The sequence below is a fragment of the Equus caballus genome, chromosome 3 (assembly GCF_041296265.1).
Source record: "Equus caballus isolate H_3958 breed thoroughbred chromosome 3, TB-T2T, whole genome shotgun sequence".
Lineage (NCBI taxonomy): Eukaryota > Metazoa > Chordata > Mammalia > Perissodactyla > Equidae > Equus > Equus caballus.
This window is the reverse complement of record NC_091686.1, coordinates 86,093,032-86,119,295: the sequence shown is the minus strand read 5'-3', so window position 1 is coordinate 86,119,295 and position 26,264 is coordinate 86,093,032. Positions and strand designations below refer to the sequence as shown.

At 36.3% G+C, this 26,264-nt stretch overlaps 1 protein-coding gene across 8 annotated transcripts; it reads left to right on the top strand.

The window, feature by feature from the left end:
* Positions 1-589: 589 nt before the first annotated feature.
* OCIAD1 (OCIA domain containing 1) lies at positions 590-25,799 on the top strand. Of its 8 annotated transcripts, none has more exons than XM_023638116.2 (9): positions 590-1,179; positions 2,594-2,656; positions 3,077-3,157; positions 9,292-9,345; positions 16,365-16,412; positions 17,413-17,548; positions 18,449-18,624; positions 22,636-22,788; positions 25,287-25,799. In XM_023638116.2, exons 2-9 carry the CDS (start codon positions 2,599-2,601, stop codon positions 25,322-25,324), a joined length of 744 nt encoding a protein of 247 aa, XP_023493884.1. In that variant the 5' UTR covers positions 590-1,179; positions 2,594-2,598; the 3' UTR covers positions 25,325-25,799. The 8 variants fall into 8 exon arrangements, with proteins under 8 accessions (XP_023493884.1, XP_023493886.1, XP_070118578.1 ...); XM_005608787.4 differs by having other exon boundaries at positions 937-1,342; XM_023638117.2 differs by having other exon boundaries at positions 955-1,288.
* Positions 25,800-26,264: the final 465 nt, after the last annotated feature.

Here is a 26,264-nt window from a genome sequence, read left to right as displayed (position 1 = left end):
TTTGTGTTTTAGATGGATCACCATAGGCTGTCTCTCTTAAATGTGTCTGTGGGAGAATAAATTTGGGGCAGCTCCGGAGGCAGTGTAAAAGATGAAATGAGGATAGTGGCCGAAGGGCTCAGAAAGAGGTGAGAAATCTGAGAGGTTTTTAGGAGATGATGAAACAAACGGGTAGGGCTCATTGTTCTCTGCTGAATCACCAATAACTTTCAGTATCTGGCTCATAGCAGGCACTCAATAAATATTTGTAGAATGAATGAATGAATGAATGAATGGTGGCTGGCTGTGGCAACATGATTCTGATGAACGGAAGTCATAAGCCCCGCATTCAAATACAGACTTTCCCATTAACAGAACCATTGAGCGCTTAAGCTTCCTCTTAGGTGTGTTGCCTTAATCCTAACAACCCTATGAGGTAGGTGCTATTTCTGTTTTTCAGATGAGAAAAACCCGAGGCTCAGAGAGGACCCTTACCAGGCCTGAGGTTCTAAAACTAGTCAGAAGCTGGACTCACAACAGTCTGACAGCCAACTGCGCATGCTTAATAATTACTTTATACTACTTAGCCTAGAGGCTCAAAGAATGAAATGAATTATGTAAAACCTAAAAACAGAGAAATCCAAGAAAAGCCGGTAACTCTCAACAAGAGGATAAAAGGGGGTTCCAGCACGGTCCTGTCAGCCGGTCACTGGAATATCAGAGTCGGCCATCAGAACAGCCTGAAACCAAGCGTCCCCCGGAGGTCCAGGGAGAGGGCGAGCCGAGTTCCCCGTCCGCAGGGGCGGCAAGCGCAGCCTCAGCGCAGCTCGTGAGCGCCGCGGCCTGGGGGGTAAACAGAGGAGGGACCAGCAGAGGAAGACCGGGCCGGCAGGCGCAGGCGCATGCCTCTGCGTCTATTCCGAAGCTGCTCGCCTTTAGACTCCGCGGGGCACACTTGACGTCATTTCCGTCCGCAGGTGGCCAGTGCTTCCGGGTTGCGGTCATTTTGCGCCCATATCTGGGTGACTTCTAGGCGGCCGAGTCGCTGTCCGTTCCCCACCCCCAACTCTGCTGGGGTCGTGCGCGCCTCCAGATTTCCGCGCATTTTTCCCCCTCCCTGACCCCTCTCGGGTCCCCTCCGGGCCTTCTGCCCGTGACCGCCCGGCTGGCCGTGCCACCGCCCGCCGTCGTCGTCGGGAGGTGGGTGAGGTGACGCAGACAGCCCCGTTCCGCCCCCCACCTCGCCACTCACCGCCTCAGCGCGGCCCGCCGCGATCCCGCGCCTTCCGCCATTTTCCCGTCTGTGAGGGTGGGCTGAGCGCGCTGCTGGGTTCGGGCTCCTGGGTGCCGGTGACCGGGGGAGGTGAGGGAGTGTTCCAGGGGGGTGTGGATGGGAAAAATTCATGGTGACGGGGGTGTAGGGGGGTTGTTGCAGGTGGGAGACGCGGATGTAGCGGGTGAGGGATGGAGTGCTGCAGTCGACGGTCGTAGGGCGACGAGGGTTCAGCTCAGTTTTTTTCTTTGGGATTAAGAGATTCAAATGATGTTATGTAGAGGGGCCTTGTCATTCCTGACAGTCTCTTTGTAGGGTTTCTAGGTAGGATGCTGTTGTGGGAAGTAAGAGGGTTTCATTACTCTTTACGGTTGTTTTAGGATATAAGTATGTGGTTTATTCAGCCAGCTCCATGCATCCGTGGATTCCTCTTACCCTGTCTCTCCTTTTCCCTCGCTAAGGGATTGGCATGTAGTAGGCCCTCAGGGCTGTCTTACTGAGTAAGTGAGCTATGGAAGGGCCCCAGTTGCTATCCTCATCGCGTAGGCCATTTCCCGTTTTCATGTAAATTTCGTGTTTTTAAGGTGGGAATAATCATGATCCCATGTGAGCGTTCTGTAAAATAGATAATTATCTACTGTGTTGGTCTCCTAAGTCCTCTGAGGCAGGGGTTGAAAAACAAAGAAACAAAAATAAAAGTGTGTGTTTTGAAATGTTATGCATTTTTTATATCTCGTATGTTCTTCTAAGTCTCTATTTGGGGAGAGAGGGAAGTTTGGAGGATACAGAATTTGCTGTTAGCTTTACACCACAGGGAGAAGGACGTGACGTCTTTGTTATTCCATTTTTTTGGAGTACTGCTTTGTGGGAGAGGTTCTGTGTTTCCTGATGATTATCATATTTTTTAAAAATGAAAGCCCAGAAAGGACTTTTGAGATTTTTCTGCTTGTATTTTGGGGAATTATCCTAATCATTGGGCTTTCATTTCTGAAAGGATCCAAACATAGAATAATGTGAAATAAACTAGCTTCAGGAGGAAAAATATGTCTACTAAAATTCTTTTGTATCTTAACTTGGTATCAGTTGATAAATACTTATAAAGCATCTGTTATTCTTTTTCAGTTAAAGGATTTAAGGTGAATAATCAGTTCCAGATTAGTTAATAAGTGTGACTTTATTATTTAACTTTTTTATGTCAAGTACTTCAAATGAAGTAGTGTTTGGTAAATATTTGTTGATTGATTGTTATGTAGACTGGTAATTTTACTATGCTACATCTTGATTTACTTTGCCCTATCTTGTAATCATTTCTAATACTTAATATAAATGTTTTTGATGCAGGAAAGATGAATGGGAGGGCTGATTTTCGAGAGCCGAATGCAGAAGTTCCGAGACCAATTCCCCGTAACTATCAATTAAGTATTTATAATTAGAAGCACTTCCTGTGTAGAGAAATTTTTGCTGCCTTGAGTAACAGTAGCAGCTGGGCTGGCTTGATGGTTTTGTGACCTGTGCAGTCACACAGTGACCCACACTTGGTTTAATGATCTACAATTGCCGTCTTGAACTTTATAATTTGTACAAGGGGTCCCAAATTTTCATTTTGTGCCAGATCCAGCACATTATATAGCTAGTCCTGACAGCAGATAATATCTCTAACTTCTTTTTGAAGTCAAATTTATTAAAAGTTTATAAGCCATTTGTTAAATTACTTCCTTAGAAAGAAAGCCGAATACATTGTGTTAATGTTTAGACTAAGGTAATTTTTTAGACTTAGTTTTTCCATGGACCTTTTAATGTTTGCTACTTTTCTTTGGTAAAAAGACATAGGGGCTGATTACATTCCAACAGAGGAAGAAAGAAGAGTCTTTGCAGAATGCAACGATGAAAGCTTCTGGTTCAGATGTAAGTTAAATTTTCTAAGCAACAAAATTTGACCTTTAGTATCTGAAATTATAATGACTTCATATAGCAAAAATTGCACACTTTTGGCATATTGTGGTTATTACTAAAAGAGGTTGATTAAAGAAGTAGAATTGTACACATTTTGAAGTAATAATTTCTAGAACTTTTTTCAAAACCACAATATTTTTGTTAGTAATAGTAATAGTATTTACTGTGTGTACATGGATTATATAGAAACAACCCAATAAGGTTGAAAACTATCATCCTCACTTTACAGATGAAGAAATTGAGGTTTGGAGATGTTTAATGAGTTATCTAGTGTTACACAATGGGTAAGTTGTGATGTGTGGACTTGAAGCCAAGTCTGAAACAGAAGCTCATGATTTTAACTCTTACACTTTAACTGTTACATGGTAAAGACTGATTAGTTCTCATTTTATCACTGTGAAATGTTACTACACTACCAGCTCTTGATTTCTGACTAGAGACTTTGTACATGGAGATTTTGCTTTTTAAATACAGAGAATGTGGAAAGCAACATAAAACATAATCTTGCTTTTGAACAGAACCCTGGTGTTGCTTCACTTGATCACTGCAGTCCTTTCAGATAAGGTAATTCTCACAAAAAGGCAGGATGGAATTTTAAAAAAGGGAGAGAGTGACTTAAGTCATTAAAGAGGTTGTACATTTCCATCAGTCGGCCTGGTATTTATGCTCACGGAGTGTAAGGTACTATGCTTGGAAGATAAGTTTTATGAGACACAGTCTTTATCCTAAAGTAATTTTATACTGTAGTTGAGTCAAAGCTAACTCATGAAACATTTTGAGAAAGATTAAGTGTATAACAGCAATAGGAATTTTAAAAAGAGATAAATTAATTGGAATTGATTTAGCTAAAAAAGACTTTATTAAACAAATGAGATTTAACAACTAGTAGGACTTTAGGTACATGAAGAATAGTGGAGGAGCATTTACAAGAAAGGAATGGTGAACAAAGGTAGAGTCTACAATAACTTGATGGCTACTAGAGTCATGAGGTTTCACTGACTGGAGCAGAGGTCTTTTGTTGGGGGTAGAAAATAAACATACTACAAAGGAGTTAAAGGTTTGATTCATTATGTACTGTAGGTTCTTGGGCCAAGGGAATGATATATAAATTTTTTTGAAGAAAGATTAGTTAGCAGTGTGTAGGATGGGTTAGAAGGATGAGGAGTTGTACTTGGTGAAATCTGTTCTGAGCTTTTGGCAATAGCTCAGGTATATAGTCATTGAGGAGACAGTTGATTGAAGTGTTATTTGGACTAGAGAAGATGGGATGACAATGGAAGGTTTTTTAAAAGACGCTTAATGGGATTTCTAAATAGATTAAGAAGGAATGAAGGAAATATTAACTTCAGGATATCCAGCTTAGGACGCTGACTAATGATGACATTGCCATTTGAAAGGTGTAGTTTGACGTTCTTGTTCAAGGGGGGAAACAAGTTTAATTTGGACATTTGAGTATATGGTGCAACATTTGATAGTGGAAGATGTGTAAGCAAGTAGAGAGAAACAAAGGTATATGTGAGAAATTAGGGTTTGTGGTGTGGTTGTGTTAGTGAATTCACCAAGAAATTAAGTGTAGAAATAAAAGCATAAAATGGATGATAGTATTTATCATGTGGTTAATATTTAGGAATGATGGAATAAATGACAGTTTGGGTAGTACCAGGGTAAGGGAACAAGTGGTGGTAAAGAAATCAACAAAGATCAAGAAAGAGCAGTTAAGCTAACAGGAGCTCTGATAGAATCCTTTGCATTTTATCCTCAGTCTAATATTCAGAGACTTACAGAGGTTTCAAGCTAGAAATAACCTGAGTAAGAATTAGGTGATGACACATATCTCCAAGTGAGAATAATTTTTTTAGAGGCATAGTCATCATGGATCAAAGACTTTAAAAAATTTGCCTGGCTCTTGGTATGGGAATAATTTCTCAGACAACAAAATTGTACTCTGACAACAGATTTTTTATCTTCGAGGATCGCATAGAGGAGATAGAATAAAGTGATTTATTTTTAATCTGTTGATACAGGATTAAGAAAAAGGCAAGTCTGATAGACAGGGTTTGAGGTCATTGTAGTGTTAGGCTAATGACCACATAGGTACTGTGGTGTCCAAATTTATTTCTTAGGTGATAAATTTTTGCTGCTGTACATGTATAACATTCCAAATAGCTACAACAGCATTGTGCTAAAAGTACATTGAAGGGCAGTGATCAGTGGGCAGGGTACCCTTGTATGCCTGTTAAAAGTAGGACCTGTGGTATATGAATAATAGAATCCTAAGTAATTCTGTGTATTAGACCAGATTAGTCACAAGTTGGACAGAAAGCATGTAATAAGGACAGGCTTAAAAAATAGCTTGTTGTATACCATGTCTGAATTACTGGGAAATTACAACAGCCAAAAAATTAATGTATTAATAAGTAGTGATTACTCTTAGAGATAACCTAGATGTTGCATATCATAATGACAGGAAAGACTAAATAATCATGCATTAGGAAATTTTTTACTTTTAACATATGTATCTTCAAATATGGATATTCTGTGCAGTATGTGTGTTTACATATATTTATGTAAACGAATAACGGAATCTCTGTTACTTTGGAGAGTATCATCTAGTGCCTATTGATTTAAAAAAGTTGTGATGAAAGTAGAAATGTCTAGAAAAAGTGCTTACTATGGTAATTTTTACACATTTTGTAAGTCTGTTAAATATATTCATCTTGGTTTAAAATTAGACTTGTTGATCTAGGGGCAATTCTCTTTCTTTAAGGTAACTGTTTATTTCTACTCCAGTCTACTGTTCATCTTCAAGTGTAGCTAAGCAGGCATCTTATTTCCCATTGCTTAAAATTGTGGCCCTGTGCACTGACAAAAAAACAGTTGTATCTGTGCCCAAACATACAGGCAATGAAAGAATTTACACAAAAGGGTCATTCTAATGTGTATTAAATGCTACAGTAGTTTTCAGCCTCTGGAATTACTAAAAAGGTGTATGAATTCACATTTATGTCATGTATCCATTATAGATTTTGTGAATGGTAGTTTATGCATGTGTACTACTGGTTTTCAAATGAGACAGTGCAGTAAATGATAAGAGCATAGACTCTGAGGCCTGCTTGTCTGGATTCAAATCCCAGCTCCATCATGTATTAGCTGTGAGATTTTGGGTAAATTCTTAATGTCTCTATGCCTCAGTTTCTTTATCTGTAAAATGGGGATAATAATTCACCAATCTCATGGGACTATTGTGGAGATTAATTCAATTTGATTTATTACGTAAGTGTTAAACTATCTTTATTAAATGGCTGTTAATATTGTGATAAATAAAAGTTTCAGTTCAAAACAATTATGAATTTAGAGTAGCATTTTGCTATTGTAAGGGGAGAAGAGTTAAAGGAATTTTAGGGGCCCGTGTATTGGATATGGTTGAGACTGTAGTCATAAAGCAGAATAGCTTTTGGTCAGCAGTGTTATTGCTTTGCCTACAGAAACATTATTTTATGAAGTAGGAGTCACGTAGTACAGTGTTGAAAAGGCCACTGATGTGAGAGTCAGGAGTGTTGGGTTTTGATCTAAGCTCTACCTCCAACTAACCATCTTTGTTGCTTTTAGCAACTGACTTTATCCTTTCTGGGCATTAGTTTACTCTGATTAGGGTGAAGACTAGATAATCTCTGAAGTCCCCTTCAGTTTTGCCTTCTCTTTTTCTGTGACAGAATACATGATTTAGAAAGAGACCTTAGTTCTAATCCATTACCCTTGATAGCATGAAAAGAAGTTGAGATTTATGCGGATGTAGTGGTAAATGGCAGAACTAGCACTAGGATCACCTTAACCAGACTGCTACTTTTCGCATTGTACCAACTTGGCCTGAGAAAAAAGTGGCATGAAGAAAACATTGTCCGTTGTGGAGCTGGCCAGCTAACTCATTGTATTTGTCCTTGTATGACTCTTCAGTTCTTCATGTTGAAGTTCTTGAACCAACCTGAAGGAGAAAAATGATTGCAAATTGTACAAATGCTGTAATTGAAAGGGAGTTGTCCTTTGAAAAACCTTAAATAGTAATACATGAAGGCATTCTAACCAACCAACATTAGAGAAAGCATTTTTCCACCAAAGGTAAAATCTCTTAGTAAGTAGTAGAGCAAGGATTCAAAACGTAGGGTTTCTGCAAGTTGTGTCTCATGACAAAGCTCTACTGCCCTATTCCAGAGTTAATGGATTTTAATCATGAAATCACTCTAATAATTCAAATGTCTTCATAATTACTTTGGTCCTTAAATTGCCCGTGTATAATCTAGACCAGAGTTGAGCAAACCACAGCCGAAGAGCCAAATCAGTTTTTGTGTGGCTATGAGCTAAGAATGGTTTTTACATTTTTAAGTGGTTAAAAAAATCAAAAGAATATTTTGTTACATGTGAAAATTATATGAACTTCATATTTCTGCATCCGTAAATAAAGTTTTATTGGAGCACAGCTCTGTTCATTTGTTTATGTATTGTCTCAGTGCTTTTACTTTAAAATAGCAGTTGAGTAGTTGGGACAGAGGCTGTGGCCCCCAAAACATAAAATATTTGCCATTTCAGCTTTTTACAGAGCGTTTCCCAACCCCTGGTCTGGAACTGACTGCAGAGTCCAGTGTGGCAGCCACATGTAGCTATTTAAGTTTAAAATAATTTACAGTTGAAAGGATACAAAGCAAAATCAGCAGAGAAAGGATGTGGGGTGAAGTCCAGAGAGACCAGTCACAAGCTTCCGAGAGTTCTCTCCCAGTAGAGTCACACATGAAGGACATGCTGAATCTCTCCAGTTGCATGTTGTAATAACATGTGTGAAGTGTTGTCTACCAAAGAATCTCATTAGAGACTTAGCGCTTAGGGTTTTTATTGGGGGCTGGTCACCTAGGCCCCCTCAGCCCAGCTGGTAGCAAAATTCCAGACTCCTAGGAGAAAAGCAGGAATTTGGTATAAACTATTTGTACAAGTAGTCTAGGCACAGTGAGCCACTTTTCATTCAGGTAAAGTTTTGTATCAGTTTAGCAGTCCAGTTCCCAGATACCAGCCAAGGACCAACCTTGCAAGCTGGCCTTTCTAAGGAGAGCAGTCTCAGGGCTGCTATGTGAAATCACACTATCTAACTGGAAAGCACAGATGTAGACTACTCCCATTATCACAGAAAGTTCTACTGGACATTGCTGGTATAGAAAACAGTGATTTTTAAATTATGAGCCGCTTTGAGATTAGGAGATTTTGGATTTTTCACTCTGGATTAATACACGCACATATATATATATATATATATATATGTATGTGTATATATATATACACACACGTAATATTTTCATTTAGTTTCACAGAATTCACTGGTTTAGAAGAAGGAACGTTAGTATTTAAAATAAATGCTTTTTAATTCTTGCCCCAATCACTGTATGATTTCGGGCAAATATACCTTGTGTTTTGGTTCATGCAGTGTAATACAGAACTTAAAAATTTGAGATCTAGTATAAGACAGACTTCATTAGAATCTGGAACCTACTGTTGAAGTGACTGTGTGGCCTTGAGCAAATTACTTAACATCTCTAAGCTTCTATTTCCTTATCTTTAAAAATGGTAGTAATAATACCTACATTATAGAGATACGATATGAAGTAAATGAGATAATGCACATAAGGCACTTAGCATGGTGCGTGGAATTTAGCAATTACTCAGTAATGTCTCTTATTATTTGTAATATGCTTTTTGCCTCCCTCATCCATTTTTGCCCCTTTCACTAACTCCATAAGTAACTTTTGGTTTCTATTATGTTGTTTTAATTGATGATATTAATGAATGTCTCTTTTAAGGCCTCAGTCTAGGCAGTTCTTGAATTATATCGTTTAATAATTTGTAATGGTTTCTTAATGTGCTTGTTTTATATTTCCACTGTCTATACACAGTACAGCTTTTAAAAGTGGAAAAATTTCTTTTAAACGTCTTAATTGGGCACCATACTTCCGGGCTGGTTTTAACTGATATGCATTTACCTATCCTAATGAACTCAGACAAAATCTTCCTTTTTTGGTGTTGACAAGTTCTTTTTTCTCCTATAGCTGTGCCTTTGGCTGCAACAAGTATGTTGATTACTCAAGGACTGATTAGTAAAGGTAAGTATTTAAACTTCAAATTTATGTAGCGTTTTGGATATCATCATGTTTTTATGTGTTATTTTCCTGATGTTTAGATAAAGTAACTATGACAATGCATCATATTAAACATTATCACTGATGAATTTCTACAACCTCAGAAGAGTTATGTCTCCATGGTCCCACTAACTCAAGTATCTTGATTTAAGAATTTGATGTCCTCCTGCACTGTAGCAACATTAACAATCTATAAGAGCAAGAAAGTAACTAAAAGCCTGCAATGGTTTACAGGGAGGCAGAGAGACAAACCTGGTCTAGGTAGGCCTCTACATTACCATCACCTAGGAGCTTGTTAGAAATGCAAATTTGTGGGCCCCATCCCAGACCTACTGAGTCACAGTCTCTGAGTGAGGGCCCCAGAATCTGTGTTTTCACAAACTCCAAGTGATTCTTATATCTTATGCACTGGTTTAAAGATCAGTAGCTTCCTAGCTCTCCCGCTCCCTAACTCAGCTTTGTCTTATAATAGTGGGGAAGTAGAGATACTTTCTTTTTCCAAATTGTGTTGGCTTAAATAGTGCAGTGTATTCATATGTGGAATTGAGTTTACATTAAGTATTAAATGTATCAGTCTCTAAATCATAAAATTTAGTGATGTAAGCAATAGAAATGTTCATTACGTTTATTTTGTAAACTATCTTCTTAGAATGAGAAGATGTCCCAGAAAAGATTGGTGACTTAGGATGGCCTCCACATATCCTAAAAACCTGTTCTTTTAACTAGCTAGCTCCTTCTAAAATGTGATTGTGATAGGAAGTCATAACCTTTTCTTTTTTTTTTTTTAAGATTTTATTTTTCCTTTTTCTCCCCAAAGCCCCCTGGTACATAGTTGTGTATTTTTAGTTGTGGGTCCTTGTAGTTGTGGCATTTGGGATGCCGCCTCAGCGTGGCCTGATGAGCGGTGTCATGTCTGCACCCAGGATTCAAACGGGCGAAACCCTGGGCCGCCGAAGCCGAGCGTGTGAACTTACCACTTGGCCACGGGGCCAGCCCCCAGTTTTAGCCTTTTCACATTAGCGGTATGAAATATTTAGACAGTAGTATTGACACAAATAGTTGAGAAAAGTACTTTTAGAGGAAAATGGGAGAATTTGGGAGGATAAAATTTTGTTTATTTAAAGAATTCCCAAACAACCTCATTACAGTATACTGCCATGATGGGAATCTTAAAAATGCAAGAAGTCAAGATATATATGCACTTACATGTCCTTTTGGACTAAGTTGTTTTAGACTGGGATTATTTTATAGCGTAAAACAAAAAACATTTTGGGGCTGGCCCGGTGGCATAGTGGTTAAGTTCGCGTGCTCCACTTCAGAGGCCTGGGGTTTGCAAGTTCGGATCCTGAGCGCAGACCTGCACACCCACTCATCAGGCCATGCTGAGGCAGCGTCCCACATACAAAATAGAGGAAGATGGGCACAGATGTTAGCTCAGGGACAGTCTTCCTCAAGCAAAAAGAGGAAGATTGGCAACAGATGTTAGCTTAGAGCCGAATCTTCCTCTCTCTCACACACAAAACCCCCCAAAACAAAATCATTTTAATCACATTACTTTTAGGGGAAAACTATGATACAGGGAATTATGAACAGAGAAATTATAGTGTCTGTTATTGTACTGCTCATTTTATCTATCTTAATCCAGTTTGTCATTTAACTAATAACAATTGGATCTAGGCATGGGGGGAATTATATAAGAGAAATGAAGAGCTATTGGTAGTTCATCTGAGGAAACAATATGAACGCAGTGTTGAGGCGAATAGAGAATATAATTAAATACTTAAAAAGCTACTAAGGGGGCCGGCTCCGTGGCTGAGTGGTAAGTTCGTGCGCTCCGCTTCGGCGGCCCAGGGTTTCGCCGCTTTGAATCCTGGACGCGGACATGGCACTGCTCATCAGGCCATGCTGAGGCGGCGTCCCACATGCCACAACTAGAAGGACCCACAACTAAGAATATACAACTATGTACCGGGGGGCTTTGGGGAGAAAAAGGGAAAATAAAATCTTAACAAAAGCTACTAAGTTGTGTAGTAGAAACTCCAAGTGCTGTAGGTTTTCAAAGAAAGAGCTCTGTAGGGCTGCTATAATCAAGGAAAATTTTTGGAAGAACTGTATTTTGGAGACGAGTAGGACTTAGATTAAAGGAGAGGGAAGAATATCTCAGGAACGAGGGACCTGGTTATCAAAATAATAAGCATGGCTCTTGGGAGGGGCAATCAGGAGACTGATGGGTAGAGTGGCAAAGTCATGCAGGGAGGAGTGAAAATGCCATTGAAGAGCTAAAGTAGAACCAGGAGAAATGATCATTTTGATTAGATACAGAGATGGTAAATTTTGGAGTTCTGGGCCTTAGGTAGAGTAGGAGACTTTGGAGAGCTTGAAGGTAAGGCAGAAGTGGTCAAAATTGAGAGGGTCAGATTGCACCTACTCATTTAAACAGACCTTACATCTTCAACAGTAAAGTCCCACCACTGCTTGGTGGTTTTTTTCTGCCTGGCTGGAGAATGTCTTGTTCCTGCTCATAACTAATTAATACACATAACCAAACCAGACAAAGAAATTTCCTTTTTCTAATTCCAGATACATTCTGATAGGATTGTTCTCGTACAGTTAGAGTGCATCCAACTGAAAACATTAGGACCTTTTACTTAGGAGACAAATTATTCTTGTAGCCAAAATTGTCATGGATTCTTAGTCACCATTTGGTGATTAATTATTTGACTTGTCATTGATGTAATAACTCTATGATTTCATTTGCAAAATTCGTGCCATGAGCAACAGCAGTGTTCCAACATCTTCCTCTGTAATTGTTCCTAATGACTGAGCCTGTAGCCTTTCAGTGGAATTCCATTTTTTAGAAAGGTTAAATTGCTGAAAGTGATTTATCCTAATTTGTGGAATAGTGTTATTTTCTATTGAGCATGTCACATGTCATCTTTATAACGTTGTCAGTGTTGTTTCAGTATTGTTGGTGTTTTGAAACTTTGAATAAAAAATACAGAAAAGAACATTGAATGATATATTACTCATGTAACTATCTCCCAGAATTAAGGGCTTTTATTATTCTTGAAATTGTATTGGAGTTTTGCTTTTTGGGGTGGAGTATTCTAATAAAAAAGTCAATCTCAAAAAAAAAGAGAGAGAAAGACTTCAGAAAAGGAATTTAGAATCCACCAAGACATTTTGCATTTAATCAAAATGCCTGATATTTTGTGTATGCTTTCACAGTGTGTCATACCCAGCATCATGTTAGCTGCTCCCTCTCTCATTCCTTTTCTATCAAAACATTTAAACACGCTCAGGTCTGTTCTAACTCTACAACGCGGAAGAGAAAAATCTTCCCTCGTAGCCCTTTCCACCTGCTCTGACTGTGTTGCATTTGAAGCCAGACTTCGTGGATGAGCATTTCTCTTTTACCCATTGAAGTCTGTGTCCTAGATTATGCGTATATTCTAAGATGTATCAAAACTTTTAAAAAGGTTACTAACACCACCTCTTTGTTGCTTAAATTCAATGAACTGTTTTTGTTTGTGACCATTATACAACTTTAACCATTCCTTCTTGAAACATTTTCTTCCTTTGGCTTTCATGAAAGCACAATCTTCCGATTTTTCTCCTATCTCAGGCAACTCCTCCATTTTTCCATATGTTTTTTGAGTGTCTGATATGTACTATACACTGTTTTTGCTATATAGCACTAAAAGACAAAAAACCATGACCACTTGGTGCTTGTATTCTAGTCTGTGTTTTCCAGAGTTTTACTTTGACTTTCAGTTTTCAGCCTGTATACTATTACCCAGCAATAATATGGGCTTCAGTGACCATTTATTGCTCTGAATCCCCATGATTATCTCTAGCCTAGATAACTGCTCCAGAACCGTATTTTGCATATCTCCACATGGATGGCCGCTCCTACAGCCTACTCAAACTGAACTCAGTTCATCTCAAACTGAATTCATTTCTCCCCAGACCAATTCCTCCGTTTTCCCCTGTCTGAATGGCATCACTATCCATCCAGGAAACTAAGGCATTATTTTTCACTTCTATCCCTTATTTACTTTGTCTACTAATTGTCTATTGTAGTTCAGCTCTTAAATATGTTTGTAAACTGTCTGCCTCCACCTGCACTGCCACTTTAATTAATGGAACCGTCTATTGCCAGAAGTATTGCATTAGCCTTCAACAAGTCTGTTTGCCTCCATTCTTGCTACTTCCCTGTAGAAAACGGGCTATCTCCAGCGCCTGACAGAGGGTATAATGCACTGCTAGATACTCAAATATTTGAGTGGATGAATAGCAACTATCACACTGTGTTCTGTTTGTCTTCATTCCCTCTCTAGACTGTAAACCCTGTGAGGGTAAAGAGAGTGTCTTGTTTACTGTTACATCCCTACCTCCTAGCATGTAGTTCCTATGTGTTGTAAGTGGGCTATATAACTATTTGGTGACAGAATGAAGGAACAGCTTTTTTGTGTAAATGTATGTATTGTTTCCATCTTCCTTTTTCTCCTCCTTATCCTCTCAGTGTATAAATGAAGGAATTGGAGCTATCAGTGTGTCAGTTCTGTTTTTATAGTTTATTTACATAAAATCATACAATTAAATATTCTTTTGTGTGCCCTCTTTAAACGTTGTGAGATTCATGCAGTGGTGTGCTGGAACTGGCCGGTACCAGCTCTGGAGAACTGATTGTTAAAATTTCAGGAGCTTATTATTTAGCAAGCTGGTTTTTAAGCCACTGTTAGCTTGAAATTGGGCATGGTGCAAGTATGTATGCCATGGAAATTGACATTACAAATCAGGGCTTTTTATTTGGAGACCTGGTTTATCGGCACATCTCTAGATTCCTCCACATTGTTGCGTGTAGTTGTAGATTGTATATTCTCATTGCCATAGAGTTCCACTGTGTGAATATACCACAGCAATTTACCCATTCTATTGTACATTGACAGTTGGGTAGTTTCCACTTCTGACTATTACAAATAGTTCTGCCATGAAAACAATGTTTCTTAGTGAACATTTTGCTGGATCATAGATAATGTATATGTTCAGCTTTGGTAGATACTGCCAAACAACTGTTTGGACCAATTTACTCTCCCACTTACAATTTATCAGTAAGGTTCTATTGTCACATTATCACCAACACTTGCTATTTTTGTGTCTCTTGAATTTTAGCCATAGTGGTGAGTGAACGATGATATTGATTGCATTGTGGTTTTAATTTGCATCTCCCTGAGAGCTAATGAAGTTGAGGATCTTTTTCTTTTGTTTATAGCCTATTTGAATACCTCTTTTTTGTCACGTATGTGTTCAAGCCTGTTGTCCATTTTTCCATTGGATTGTTTTCTTTTTCCTATTGGTTTTGTGAGAGTTCTCTATCCTAGAAGTGTCTTTTCTCAGATATAAATATTGCAATTTTTCTCCCACTCTGATTAACTGTAGTTCTTAATGTAATAGTGTCCAATTTATCAGATCTCTTCTTTATGATGAGGGCTTTTTGTGGTCTGTTAAGATCTTTATCTATTATAAGAACATGAAGAATCTCTTATGCTTTCTTTTATGAGCATTATTTTTCCTATTTAAATTTTCATGTATCTGAAGTTGGTTTTGAATATTGTGAGAGGAAGGATCAAGGCACATTTTCCCCTCTTATGGATATGTAGCCGACTCAGCACTCTATTTTGAAAGGACTGTTCTTTATTCCCTGCAGTACAATGTTGCCTCTGTTATAAGTCAGATGACTGTATGTGTGGATCTGTTTCTGGACTCTCTTTTGATTTTGGTCAGTTTATTCTTATTGTACTTAGACTGTCTTAATTACTATATCTTTATCATAGGTCTCGATATCTGTTGGTAGTCAGGTCTCCAATTTTGTTCTTCAGTATTACCATGGTTATTCTTGGCTTTTTGTATTTGCACATGGTTTTTAGAATAAGCTTTTCAATTTTGGAGAAAACTTTCTGTGATTTTCATTGGGATTGCCTTGAATTTATAGGTGAATTTTTGGAGAATTGCCATATTTACAATATTCTTTCAATTCATGGATGTGGTTTATTCTTCCATTTATTTAGCTTTCATTTCTCTCAGTAAGTTTTGTAGTTTTCAGTATAGAGATCGTTCATATTTTTTCATTAGATTACTCGTTGGTCTTTGATGTTTTTGGTGCTATAATAAATTGTACCTTTTTCAAAAGCTTGGCACTTTTTGTTTGTTCCTGGTATATAGAAATAATATATTTTTGTTTATTGACCTTGTATCAAGTGTTCTTGCTTAATGCACCTATTCTAATAGATTGTAGAATCCTTTGGATTTTCTTCATATTTCTGTTGATATTGAACTTACTTGGTTCTCTCTTTTAAATAGCTTTAAACTTCTCTGGGGTTATAGAAAAAGCTGATGTTGGGTAATCTTTAAAGATAGTTTGTATTGATTTTACCTTATATCTTTGTGGGTTGCCTGAAGCTGCTGAGAAATAGATATATCTTACTTTACACTGCATTGCTACACTTATTACTACTTTTGCTTCCCATTAGAAGAGATCAGATGACTAACAGAAATAGTTGCCTTGTTTTTTTCCCCCCCGAGGAAGATTAGCCTTGAGCTAATATCTGTTGCCAGTCTTCTTTTTTTGCTTGAGGAAGATAGCCCTGAGCTAACATCTATGCCAGTCTTCCTCCACTTTTTATATGTGGGTTGCCACCACAGCATGGCTGACGAGTGGTGTAGGTCCACGCCCAGGATCTGAATCCGTGAACCTGGGCTGTTGAAGTGGAGGGTGCCAAACTTAACCACTACGCCATGGGGGCAGCGCCTCCTTGTATTTTTTACCATAATTTCTGTGTCATTTTCTTATATACTTTTAAACTTGGCATAAACCTATTCTTTTACCTTAATAAAAGAGAAAACATCTTATCATAATTATGTAAATGTGTCCTTCTGTTACAGTTAGTGTAACTCAGTAATATTTACTCTTTTGTCTTTAGGAATCCTTTCAAGTCATCCTAAATATGGGTCCATCCCTAAACTTATATGTAAGTATGAACACCACTAGTTTTCTTAGCTTTTCTGCCTAAATAAAATAATTAGTTTTTACCAAATGTTTTGTCTTGCTTAACTCATAGTAGTTATTTGGTTATTTGCTTTGACAAATCAGTTTGTTTAAGCTTTTCATGAAGGGGTTCTACTTGGACGTTTTGTTGTTAGCGTTAAAAATCATGACTTACTTGAAGCATCTTTTTCTCTTTGTAATGTGATAGAACGTTAAAATTATTTTGTAAAGATATGGTATTTGAAAATAAATTCTCTTTGTCTATGAGGAAAGAAAGTTATTCAGATATTCTGATTAATCAAATAAAGTATTTTAAAATTAAGCTTAATAAAAAAATAAATCTCTTTTAATTTGCATTTAACTTACATTTATAAGCATAACTTATTTACTTGTATATGGTTAATAGGAAAGAAGCCAAATTGCTCTTAAAAAAAGTACCTGAGGCTTTTTCTGAATCTTTCCAAGTTAACCCCTCTTTTGTATTGGAAACAGACACATGATGCAACAAAGCTGTATTTAGGTAGCATTTCACAATTCATTATTTTAAGAGGTTTGTTGCACCTAATTTTAAAAACAATCCTATGATATTAGCTGGGCAAATGATATGATTCCCATTTAATAGGACAAGAAATAGCCTAAATCCCTGGGAGTAGGCTAAAACTTTGATGTTTTGATTCCTCATTTTTACACCTTTAGCTTATCTTTCCTGTCAGTATTAATAAAGTAATTAGTAAAGTAGAGTTTATTTAACTTATAGCAACTTTATTTGGGCGTATTTTATTTTGTGAAAGTGAGTTATATCCACAGAATCTTTTTCTGAACTCTGAATGTGATCTAATGTGGTCTTTTTACCATTATTTCAATAAATTTCTCTCTTCCACACCAAAAAATTTAGAATCACATTTTGAAAAAATGTACTTTTAGAAAAGATTTTTGTCTAAAAGGGCACGTTGAGTCACACTTTGTTTGTTCTTACAAAAAAGTTGCTTGTATCATGGGATACTTTGCTGGAAAGCTTTCTTACGTGAAAACTTGCCAAGAGAAGTTCAAGAATCTTGAGAATTCCCCTCTTGGAGAAGCTTTACGATCAGGACAGGCACGACGATCTTCGCCACCTGGGTAGGCCAGATTCTGATCTTTCTTAAAGGTTTTCAAATTTAGCTAAAAAGTTCTTACTGGATATTGTCGTAATTCAGGGCGTGAAACATTGCCTAACTGAAGGACTATTGGAAACTTGCCATTGTGCTGCAAGCTAAGGCTAATTTTGTTTTAAAGTGGAGCAAGATTTATCTACGTTTGTTTTAAATATACAGTTGCATCCTGTTGGAAGTGCGTGTCCCAGAATAAGGAATTTTAATTTGGCAAACACCTTTGGTTACTCTATTTTGGACTTTTCTTTTGAATTCCCAAATTTTATCAATGCCATCACTAAATAATTTTCACCTTTTTAATCCTTGTGTTTAAAATAGTAGGGAAATTGTGTAAGTATAAGTAAATGGATCTTTCTGTCTGGATAGGTAGATAAATAATAAGATGACTAAGTAGATTTGGTAGATAAATTGTCATATCATAAATGGCAAGCAGCATCAACCCCGTGAGAGCTAAGAGCTAGCATTACTTATATCTGCTTTAGCGAAACAGTGTTTATGGACTGCTAGCTGTGGAAGTAACTTGCAAATTAATATGGAAATGGATACATTTTCTATCTGGAGTACTTTTTCCCCCAAGAACTTTAAACACATTAAAATGATCTCTGAAGCCTAGTAATTAAAAAAGTGGATCTACTTTTTCTCTTCTCTATATTAAGAGAGACAATTTTTAAGTTGTGTAAGTGGGTCAGAACATATTTTTAATGTTTTTGTGGCAGAAAGAAACAGACCTCATTTTACCGTTTTAAATAACTATGTTAAAATTATATGATTTCTTTAGAAAATAACTAGTTTTCATACCTTAACACACTTCTTTAAAAGGTATAGGCAATAACTCGTGTTTCTTATACAATATGATTTTCTTTTACAGGCACTATTCTCAAAAGTCGAAATACGACTCAAATGTGAGTGGTCATTCCTCTTTTGTGACATCCCCAGCAGCAGACAACATAGAAAGGGAGATGCTTCCTCCTTATGAGCCAATTCCATTCAGTGCTTCTATGAATGAATCTACTCCCACTGGTATTACTGATCATATTGCCCAAGGTAGAAACTTCTCTTGAAATGAATTTCAGCATTTTATGGTCCAACGTATGTATAAACTTTATTTGACAACCTTTTCTGCTGGACATCACCTGTATGTTCCACCATCAGCCTAAACTCAGCATGTTTGTTTGTTTGTTTATTCGTATCTTCATTCATTCAGCAGTTTTTGAGGTCCAGTAGGTGTGAGGCACTCTACTAGGTATAGAAGAGGTAAAGATGAATAAGACCTGGTTCTTGTCCCTAAGAACTCTCTCAGACTATTAGAAGATACAGAAATATAAGGATAAATTACTAATATGTTCCATTAATTGAAAATACCAAGTTTAGTGGAATAGCAAAGGAGAATTGATAAATTGTGCCTCAAGGAAGCTTTTTAAAGGTTACCTTTGTTAGGCTGGTCTTAAAGGCTTTCAGCTTCTTTGTCTGTAATGTTAGAAAAATAATAATTAACTGCCTTACAGAACTATTGTCAAGTGAGAAAATCCATGTGAAAATGCTTTATGAAGTCTGTGTAAATACTAGATTTGAAGATCACATAATGTAAGTGAAACGTCAACTTTGGATTAAGACCTGGATTTGAATTATGATTGACATTTGCTAGCTATGTGACTTTGGGCAAGTAACTGTAATTTGTGATCCTTCAGTTCTTGATCTCTCAATTGGAGATGCAAATACTCTCTCTTAAAGAACTTTTGGAATGAGATGAAATAATCAGAGGTAATGCCTGGCAAGTAATAGGCTCTCAGCAAGTGTTAGTTTCCTTCCTTCCTTTGGTCTAGTTTGCAGTGAAAGGTGTGAGGAATTAGAAAGTACAAGTCTGCAGTTCCTTATCTAAAATTGTAAAACCAAAAAAGCTTTGAAAACCAGTTTTTTTAATAAGTAACTAGTGATGAAATCTGACCTGAACTCATTTCAAACCCTGCCATAAACTGACATGTCTCTTTATAATTATTTACCTTAATATGATTTTTCCTGCATTTTGTTGTAGAAATATTAAAGTGTTTGCTTATGCTTTGCTGCTCCAAGCCACTGAATAGATGGATATTAAGTAATATAAAGGCTCTATACTACAGTATTTTTCTAAAATCTGAGAAACTGCATTTGAAACATTTCTGACTCTAAGGGTGTGGATGAGGGATTGTGGACTTCATAGAGTAGTCTTTGAAAATGCTTGCTTTGAAGCAAATGCAATAAGCCAGTAACTATGGGGAACAAAGTTAAAGGAGCATTTGGGTTCTGTTTCTTTTGTTTAAGATGGAGATTTGAATCTATGTGTAGGTTAAAGGGAGGAGATACAGTAGAAAGAGTGAAGTTGATTATAGGTCAGTTAAGGTTCCAGAGGATGCAGAAAGGGGTCTAGGTAGGTCAGGATATAAAGTAGCCACTGGCTAAATATGGCCATTTAAATTAATTAAAGTTAAATCAGATTGAAAATTCAATTCTTTAGTTGCATTGGCAGCACTTTAAATGCTCAGTAGCCACATGCGCTAGTGGCTACCGTGTTGGACTGTGCAGATACACAACATTCTCGTTGTTACAGACGATTCTACTGGACAGCTTTGCTTTGGAGCGTAAGTCAGGGAGTTGGGGATCAGGGGTGAGTGTTAGAGACAAGAGAGAATGGAAGTAAAGATGAGTAAAGAGATTCTTAAGTGGATGAAAGTTGTTGCGAATCTCTTAATCCTCGGCTTCTTTTTTTTTTCTTTCCTGAATGGTTGGAAGCAAAGACACCAATTAGTCAGAAAGGGAAGGAGGTGGGCAGATGAAGAGAGAGTGGTTAAAGCCATTATTTTATCTCCAAAGGCAGCTGTCCTTGTCCCTTACTGCATCTCTCATTTTCTCAGTCTCAAGTTCAAATCCATTCTTCTTGTACTCTAGCTGGGCACCCACTCTTCCCTTGTAATGACTTGCATCCCTCCTTCTGTTTGCATTAGAAAATTCCATTCCATGTTATATAATTTCTTTTCCAAATAAAAGGAAACAAACAAAAAGGCCTTTGGTATCTGCCCAAAGACTACAGCAAGGCCCGTATTTTAATATATTTTATGTCCTCCACAGCAGCCATCCATTTGTCCACTGCTCTGCTTTCTCACCTGCTGCTGTAAGTCCAGGTTGCACTCTGCTTGCCACATGGGCCAGCAGTGGCCTCCTTTACTTTCTCCAGCTGTTGTCCTCCCTTATTACCAGGACACCGTCTGCTTTGTTTAAGTCCTACTTGCCCTCTTTAGTTCTGCTTTCTCTTACCAGGAATTAAAAGAGTTACTAACCTTTCGAAGTAGAAAATGCTTCTTCATAGTTGTTAGGAGACTTATTATAGATAGTTTATGACAGTTAGATTTAAATCAGTGCTGTTTTACATTTTCTTATTCCTTCCAGCTCTTTATAATCTTCCCAAAGTAGTAAATTATGCTCCCTATACCATGCAGGATATCTTCATTGGGCTTTTATAAGTGGAAAAAATTCTCCCTAATTGTCTGATTTATGTTTTCATTATTTGTAGCAGAATTTCAGAAGAATGGAAAATTTTTACTTTCGATAAGAAAAACTATTAGACCTGGAAGGAACTTTAGAGATAGATCATCTAGTCAGACTACTCTGTGTCACAATTGAGAAAATCAAGGTTCAGAGAAGCTTAGTGATTTGCCCAAGGATGTTCACTAATTGGCAGCAGAGTGGGAGTGAGAACCTAGGGTTCCTGACTAATCTAGTCTGCATGGTCTCTTTCAGAATTTTATATGGTGAAGAGAAATGAGTTCAGTAATTACTTATTACTAATGAAATGCAAAGTGGTTTTAAACCCAGTATTTTTCTTTGCATTCTTTTTTGGCAAGAAAAACTTAGATTTCACACACGGTATACTATTAGAACTAAATAGTAGAAATTTAGATCCTGTTTGTTTTGTATCAGTGCAGTATACTTTGTAGCAAATAAAAGATTATGGATGAAAACATTTTAATACATTATACATTATACTATACAGTTAAGTTGCTTTGAAATTTCTGATTATTCACAGGGACCTTACCATTGAGATCCAAAATAGGCCACTTAGAAAAATTGTCTTTTATAAAATTAATATATTATTAAAATGATATGCCCAATTTGTATGTCTCATTAAAAACCGCTTTGAAAAATACTGCTTTTGGAGTGGTCTGTAAGACTTCCGAAGTTAGTAGTTATGAATGTCATGTTAGCAATGATTAATGTCTTTAAAAATGTGTATATGGCCTTTTTTGCTGGTAATACATTTTATATTCAATATTTGGTCCTACCAACTAATATTAAGCGTAATGACTTCCTTATTTTTACATCAGTATTTCACTATTTGATAATATGTATTCATACTTTGACTCTCTGTGGGAGAGAGAAAGAATAAATGCTGGTTCCCTGGCCGAAATTATAGTTGCCACTTTCTTCTGCCTCAGTATTGCCTCTGTTAGACCTAAGTGAAAATGATGCTGACTATAATTAAAGATTATGTTTTATACTTTTCAATAGCTATTTTCAAGTACTTTTGTTTAAATATAAAGATGATAAAATAAATATTTTTTTTATGTAGGCTCTGATTGTAGGAACATTTAACTATGGAAATATTACTAAATGAAATCTACACTATGTCAAGTTTTGTTCAGTTGTCACTAGTAGAATATATTTCTCTTTAATTATATCAACAGTATGACTAACTTTCCAGGTTAAAACTCTAGCATTTTAATGAGTCTAGATTGTACTGGTATATATTATGATATCTGTTATTCTTCTAGCCATGGTTAGTTTTTAATTTTTTTTTTTTTTAATTTTAGAAATAAAGCTGTATTAAAAGTGTAAGAGGAAGTAGATTTTAGTTTTATAATTACCTTGGGGAAATATAGTCCCTTTGGAATGGTGGTGGTAATTTGATCCTTTATTTCACTTTATTGTTTTTTTATTATAGGTAAGGAGCATTTATAAAACTTAGTTGCTTTTGGATTTATTCAAATCCTTTTATCGCCATTTATTAACTGTTTGTTGTTTTAGGACCTGATCCCAACCTTGAAGAAAGTCCCAAAAGAAAAAATATTACATATGAGGAATTAAGGAATAAGAACAGAGAGTCATATGAAGTAACTTTAACACATAAGACTGACCCCTCAGTCAGGCCTATGCAGGAAAGAATGCCAAAAAAAGAAGGTATGGTAGTTGAGTCTGATTCCCTTTGCTCTTTAGGATTGGAAACTGCAGAATTAGTTGCAAACATTAATTATACTAATATGTGGTTTAATTCCTCAAGCAATTAACCAAAATAACATTTTTTAAAAAGAATAGCCATTTCACAGTTATCAGTTCTTCCTTTTTTAAGGTGTTCCAAAGTCCATTTTGTGTTAGAAAATAATGAAGGCCAGATAGGAGTATGACTTAAGACAGTAAGACTAGTTTTGTAATACAATGTAGAAATTATACTTCCATCTGACTGTTTTCTTAAAGAAGTTACCTTGGGAATTCATATCATTTTTTTAATGATGCATCTATTGCAGAAAACCAGATCTGGTGACATGAGGTTGATAATTGGGCTGTAATGCCACATAATCATGCTCAAATAATGAAATTGATTTTCTTAGATGTTTGTGAAACTGAGGTAGAGTTGTATGCTTTACAAACCAGCTTTTAGGACATTTCCAAAAGAGGAACTTAACTTTTTTTTAACAATGCTGTTGCTCTATAATTAATTATAAATTTTTAAGTCACAGTTTCTTTTAAGCCCTTTTGGAAGAGCTATACGTTACCCAAAGTAAAATTTCTGACAAGTTTACCTCTAAAGTAACAGAGCATTTTGAATAGGGGTTTGTAGCTATTTCAATATAAAATTTTATGATATCTCTCCTGAGGAATTTTAGAGGCTGTGTCATTGTCTCAAGGTTTTCTATTTACTTCTTTAAAAGTCAAAGGAAGGAATAGGTCCTCGGTACCTTGTTATGCCACAGAGATTGCAAAAATACATAAAAATCTTTAGTATTTTTTATTATGATTGTTCTTTTAGATCCAATTTTATTTCTAATTGTTAGTGGTTGCTTCGTTTAGAATTCTGTTTTCATAACAATAATGGATAATATCTGTCATATTATTGATGTAAAAAAATCTGACTTTAAAGTGGATTTGTAATGAACAATACATACTTGTTAATGTTTGTCATTAAAAAAATTTAGCATTCAGTGGCCATTACTCTGTAATATGTAGACTTACTGGTACTTTGTTATGCTAATTACTTTGAGGAGTTAGACTGTAAGCTCCGTGGGGGCAGGCAGTAGTATTTTTCTTATTTTTAGAACCTTTTCTACTGTATGTCTGCACAGTATAGTACCATGCACTGATACATCAAAAATGGAGTGTTTTGGTTGGGTCTTCTATAGTAATAAAGGTTAAGAAAAGGAAATATGGTAGACTTTTGGCATTTGCTGGACTTTAACATTTGTGGTTTTGACTGAACAGTCTTAAAATTCTGTTACATGACACAGTAATGAGAAATAATGTTTTTCCTTGTAAAAAAGGAAGCTGATTTTTTTGTGCTTTATAATTTAAAGAAAAAAACAGTTATGTAATAGTTTCAGTGATTTCCTAGAATGTTTTGTTCTAGAATCTAGACAGAACAGCATAAATTCACTGAGGCAGTATCACTTACAGTTTTCAGCGTTAGTTTGTGTGGATTATATTTATTGATATTTATCTAATTAGAAATTAAGACTGAGAAATTTTTTAAATATAAGCACATTATCAGTTAGCTGTCAGAGCAGTGATGTTGCCACACATTCTGTAGCTTCCAGAAAACTCTACTTTGTACACCTGAGGGAATGAAGGTAAAGAGGAAAAAGGCAAAGTATGAGGGAAAAGGGCATATAATGTCTTAGTAAACAATGAAATAGTTCTGACTCTACGGACACCCTGAAATAGTTTTGGGGAAGGGGTCCCTAGTCCATGCGTTAACTGCTTCTCTGCATGGTTGTGGAGACCTGAGTCTTCTGAAGAGTTGTAATTCACAAATAAAGGCTATGTAGAAGAGAGGCTAAAAAGAGAAGACGGAGGAGCATGTTTCAAAATCTAGTTTCATGTAAAATGCAGGAATTTTGGAAACTGTTTCCTTCTTGTACTAATATAACAGCTCATGGGAGAGAAGATTGAATTAACCACAATCTGAAGACTTGCCTGTTTCTATTACTTTATTTTTTTCTGAAAAGCAAAATTCAAATGTTTGTTATTATTCTTTATTTCCTGGTAATTTTTTTGTATGTGTTGTAACATATACCCCATTTACTTAGGTACTATGATAAAGTTGTAAGACATCCAGACTTTGGGCCTAAACAGACCTGTATTCAGATTTTAGTTCTTCTGGTTTTATTAGGCTTATACCTTGGGCAAGTTACTAATCTGTTTTCTCAACCTTAAAATGAGGATTGTTTTTACTTTATAAGGTTGTTATGAGGATCAAATATTTATGTAAAGTTCTTGATAGAGTGCATTATTTTTTATGTCCAACTTCCAGTTTGCAAATATCTGGCCAGCCCCTTTTTATAATGACTCATGTGCATTTATTCAAATGAGAGAGAAACGTAACTTTTCATCATAATAGCAAACTTAAAATAGTGCCTTTATTTATTACCATTTGGCATCATCAATTATTTGTGCTTTTTTCCTAGTCAAAGTAAACAAATATGGAGATACTTGGGATGAGTGAAAAATTGCATCATTGGACCTACTGAAGGAGTTTCAATATCCAACTTCATCTAGGTGGTCATGAATATCTGCATGCTCTGAGCTCAGCAGCAGTCTTCATAAACACATTTACAACTAGAACCTGGGTTTTTGTGGTTTGGCTTATTAAAATGATGTTTCAGAAACACAGAATTTAGTGTTAATATTGTGTGAATGTATTCACCTTTGGGAACTATATGAATGATGGTATTAGACCAGTTTGTGAAATTGTTTTAAGTTACAGGGCAAGGATATTCTCATAAAGCTGTTGAGATTGTAATCCTCTAGATTCAGCATATATGAACATAAATGATATCTGCATGTTGAATTGGGGTGGGTGGGGGGCAAGCATAATTTTAAGTGCTAAGCTTTACATTCAAAAATTATTAAAAGCCTTTCTCCAGTGTTTGCTGTATTCTCTTAATGTTTATGGTAAATAAAATATAAAGGAACATGCATCTTCATTGATTTCATGATTTTATTGTTTGCAATCTATTTTTAAGTACAATTGTAAGTAAGTGGTGTTTTGTAGGGATAGGAAATAAAGTCATTTATCTCTGGATATTTAATAATGATACGATGAATGTGACTCATAAATAACATACAGTGTAAATACCCTGGTACCTTAAAAAAGTTTGAAAAATTTGCAAATTCTGGGGGAATAAGAATTTAATATATACTTTTTTCATTTTTGACTTAATATTTGTTTCTGCTTTAGATGACGGGAAAATGAAATTGTAGTCTCATCTAAATTCTGCTTATTTATATTAGATTTCTGCCAGAAACCTAGTGTTTCAATTAGCTATTGCTGCAAATCATCCCAAAACTTGGTGGCTTAAAAACAACAATCATTTATGATCTCAGTTTTTTTGTGGGTCACGAATGAAGGAAGGATTCGGCTGAGTTGGCTCTGGATCGCTTGA

Excerpts from the sequence above, each read along its gene's own strand:
- OCIAD1 (XM_023638116.2), top strand. The coding sequence starts at position 2,599 with ATGAATGGGAGGGCTGATTTTCGAGAGCCGAATGCAGAAGTTCCGAGA. Across the intron at positions 3,158-9,291 it reads TGAAAGCTTCTGGTTCAGAT|CTGTGCCTTTGGCTGCAACA; the intron begins GTAAGTTAAATT and ends TTTCTCCTATAG. Across the intron at positions 16,413-17,412 it reads GTCCATCCCTAAACTTATAT|TTGCTTGTATCATGGGATAC; the intron begins GTAAGTATGAAC and ends CTTACAAAAAAG.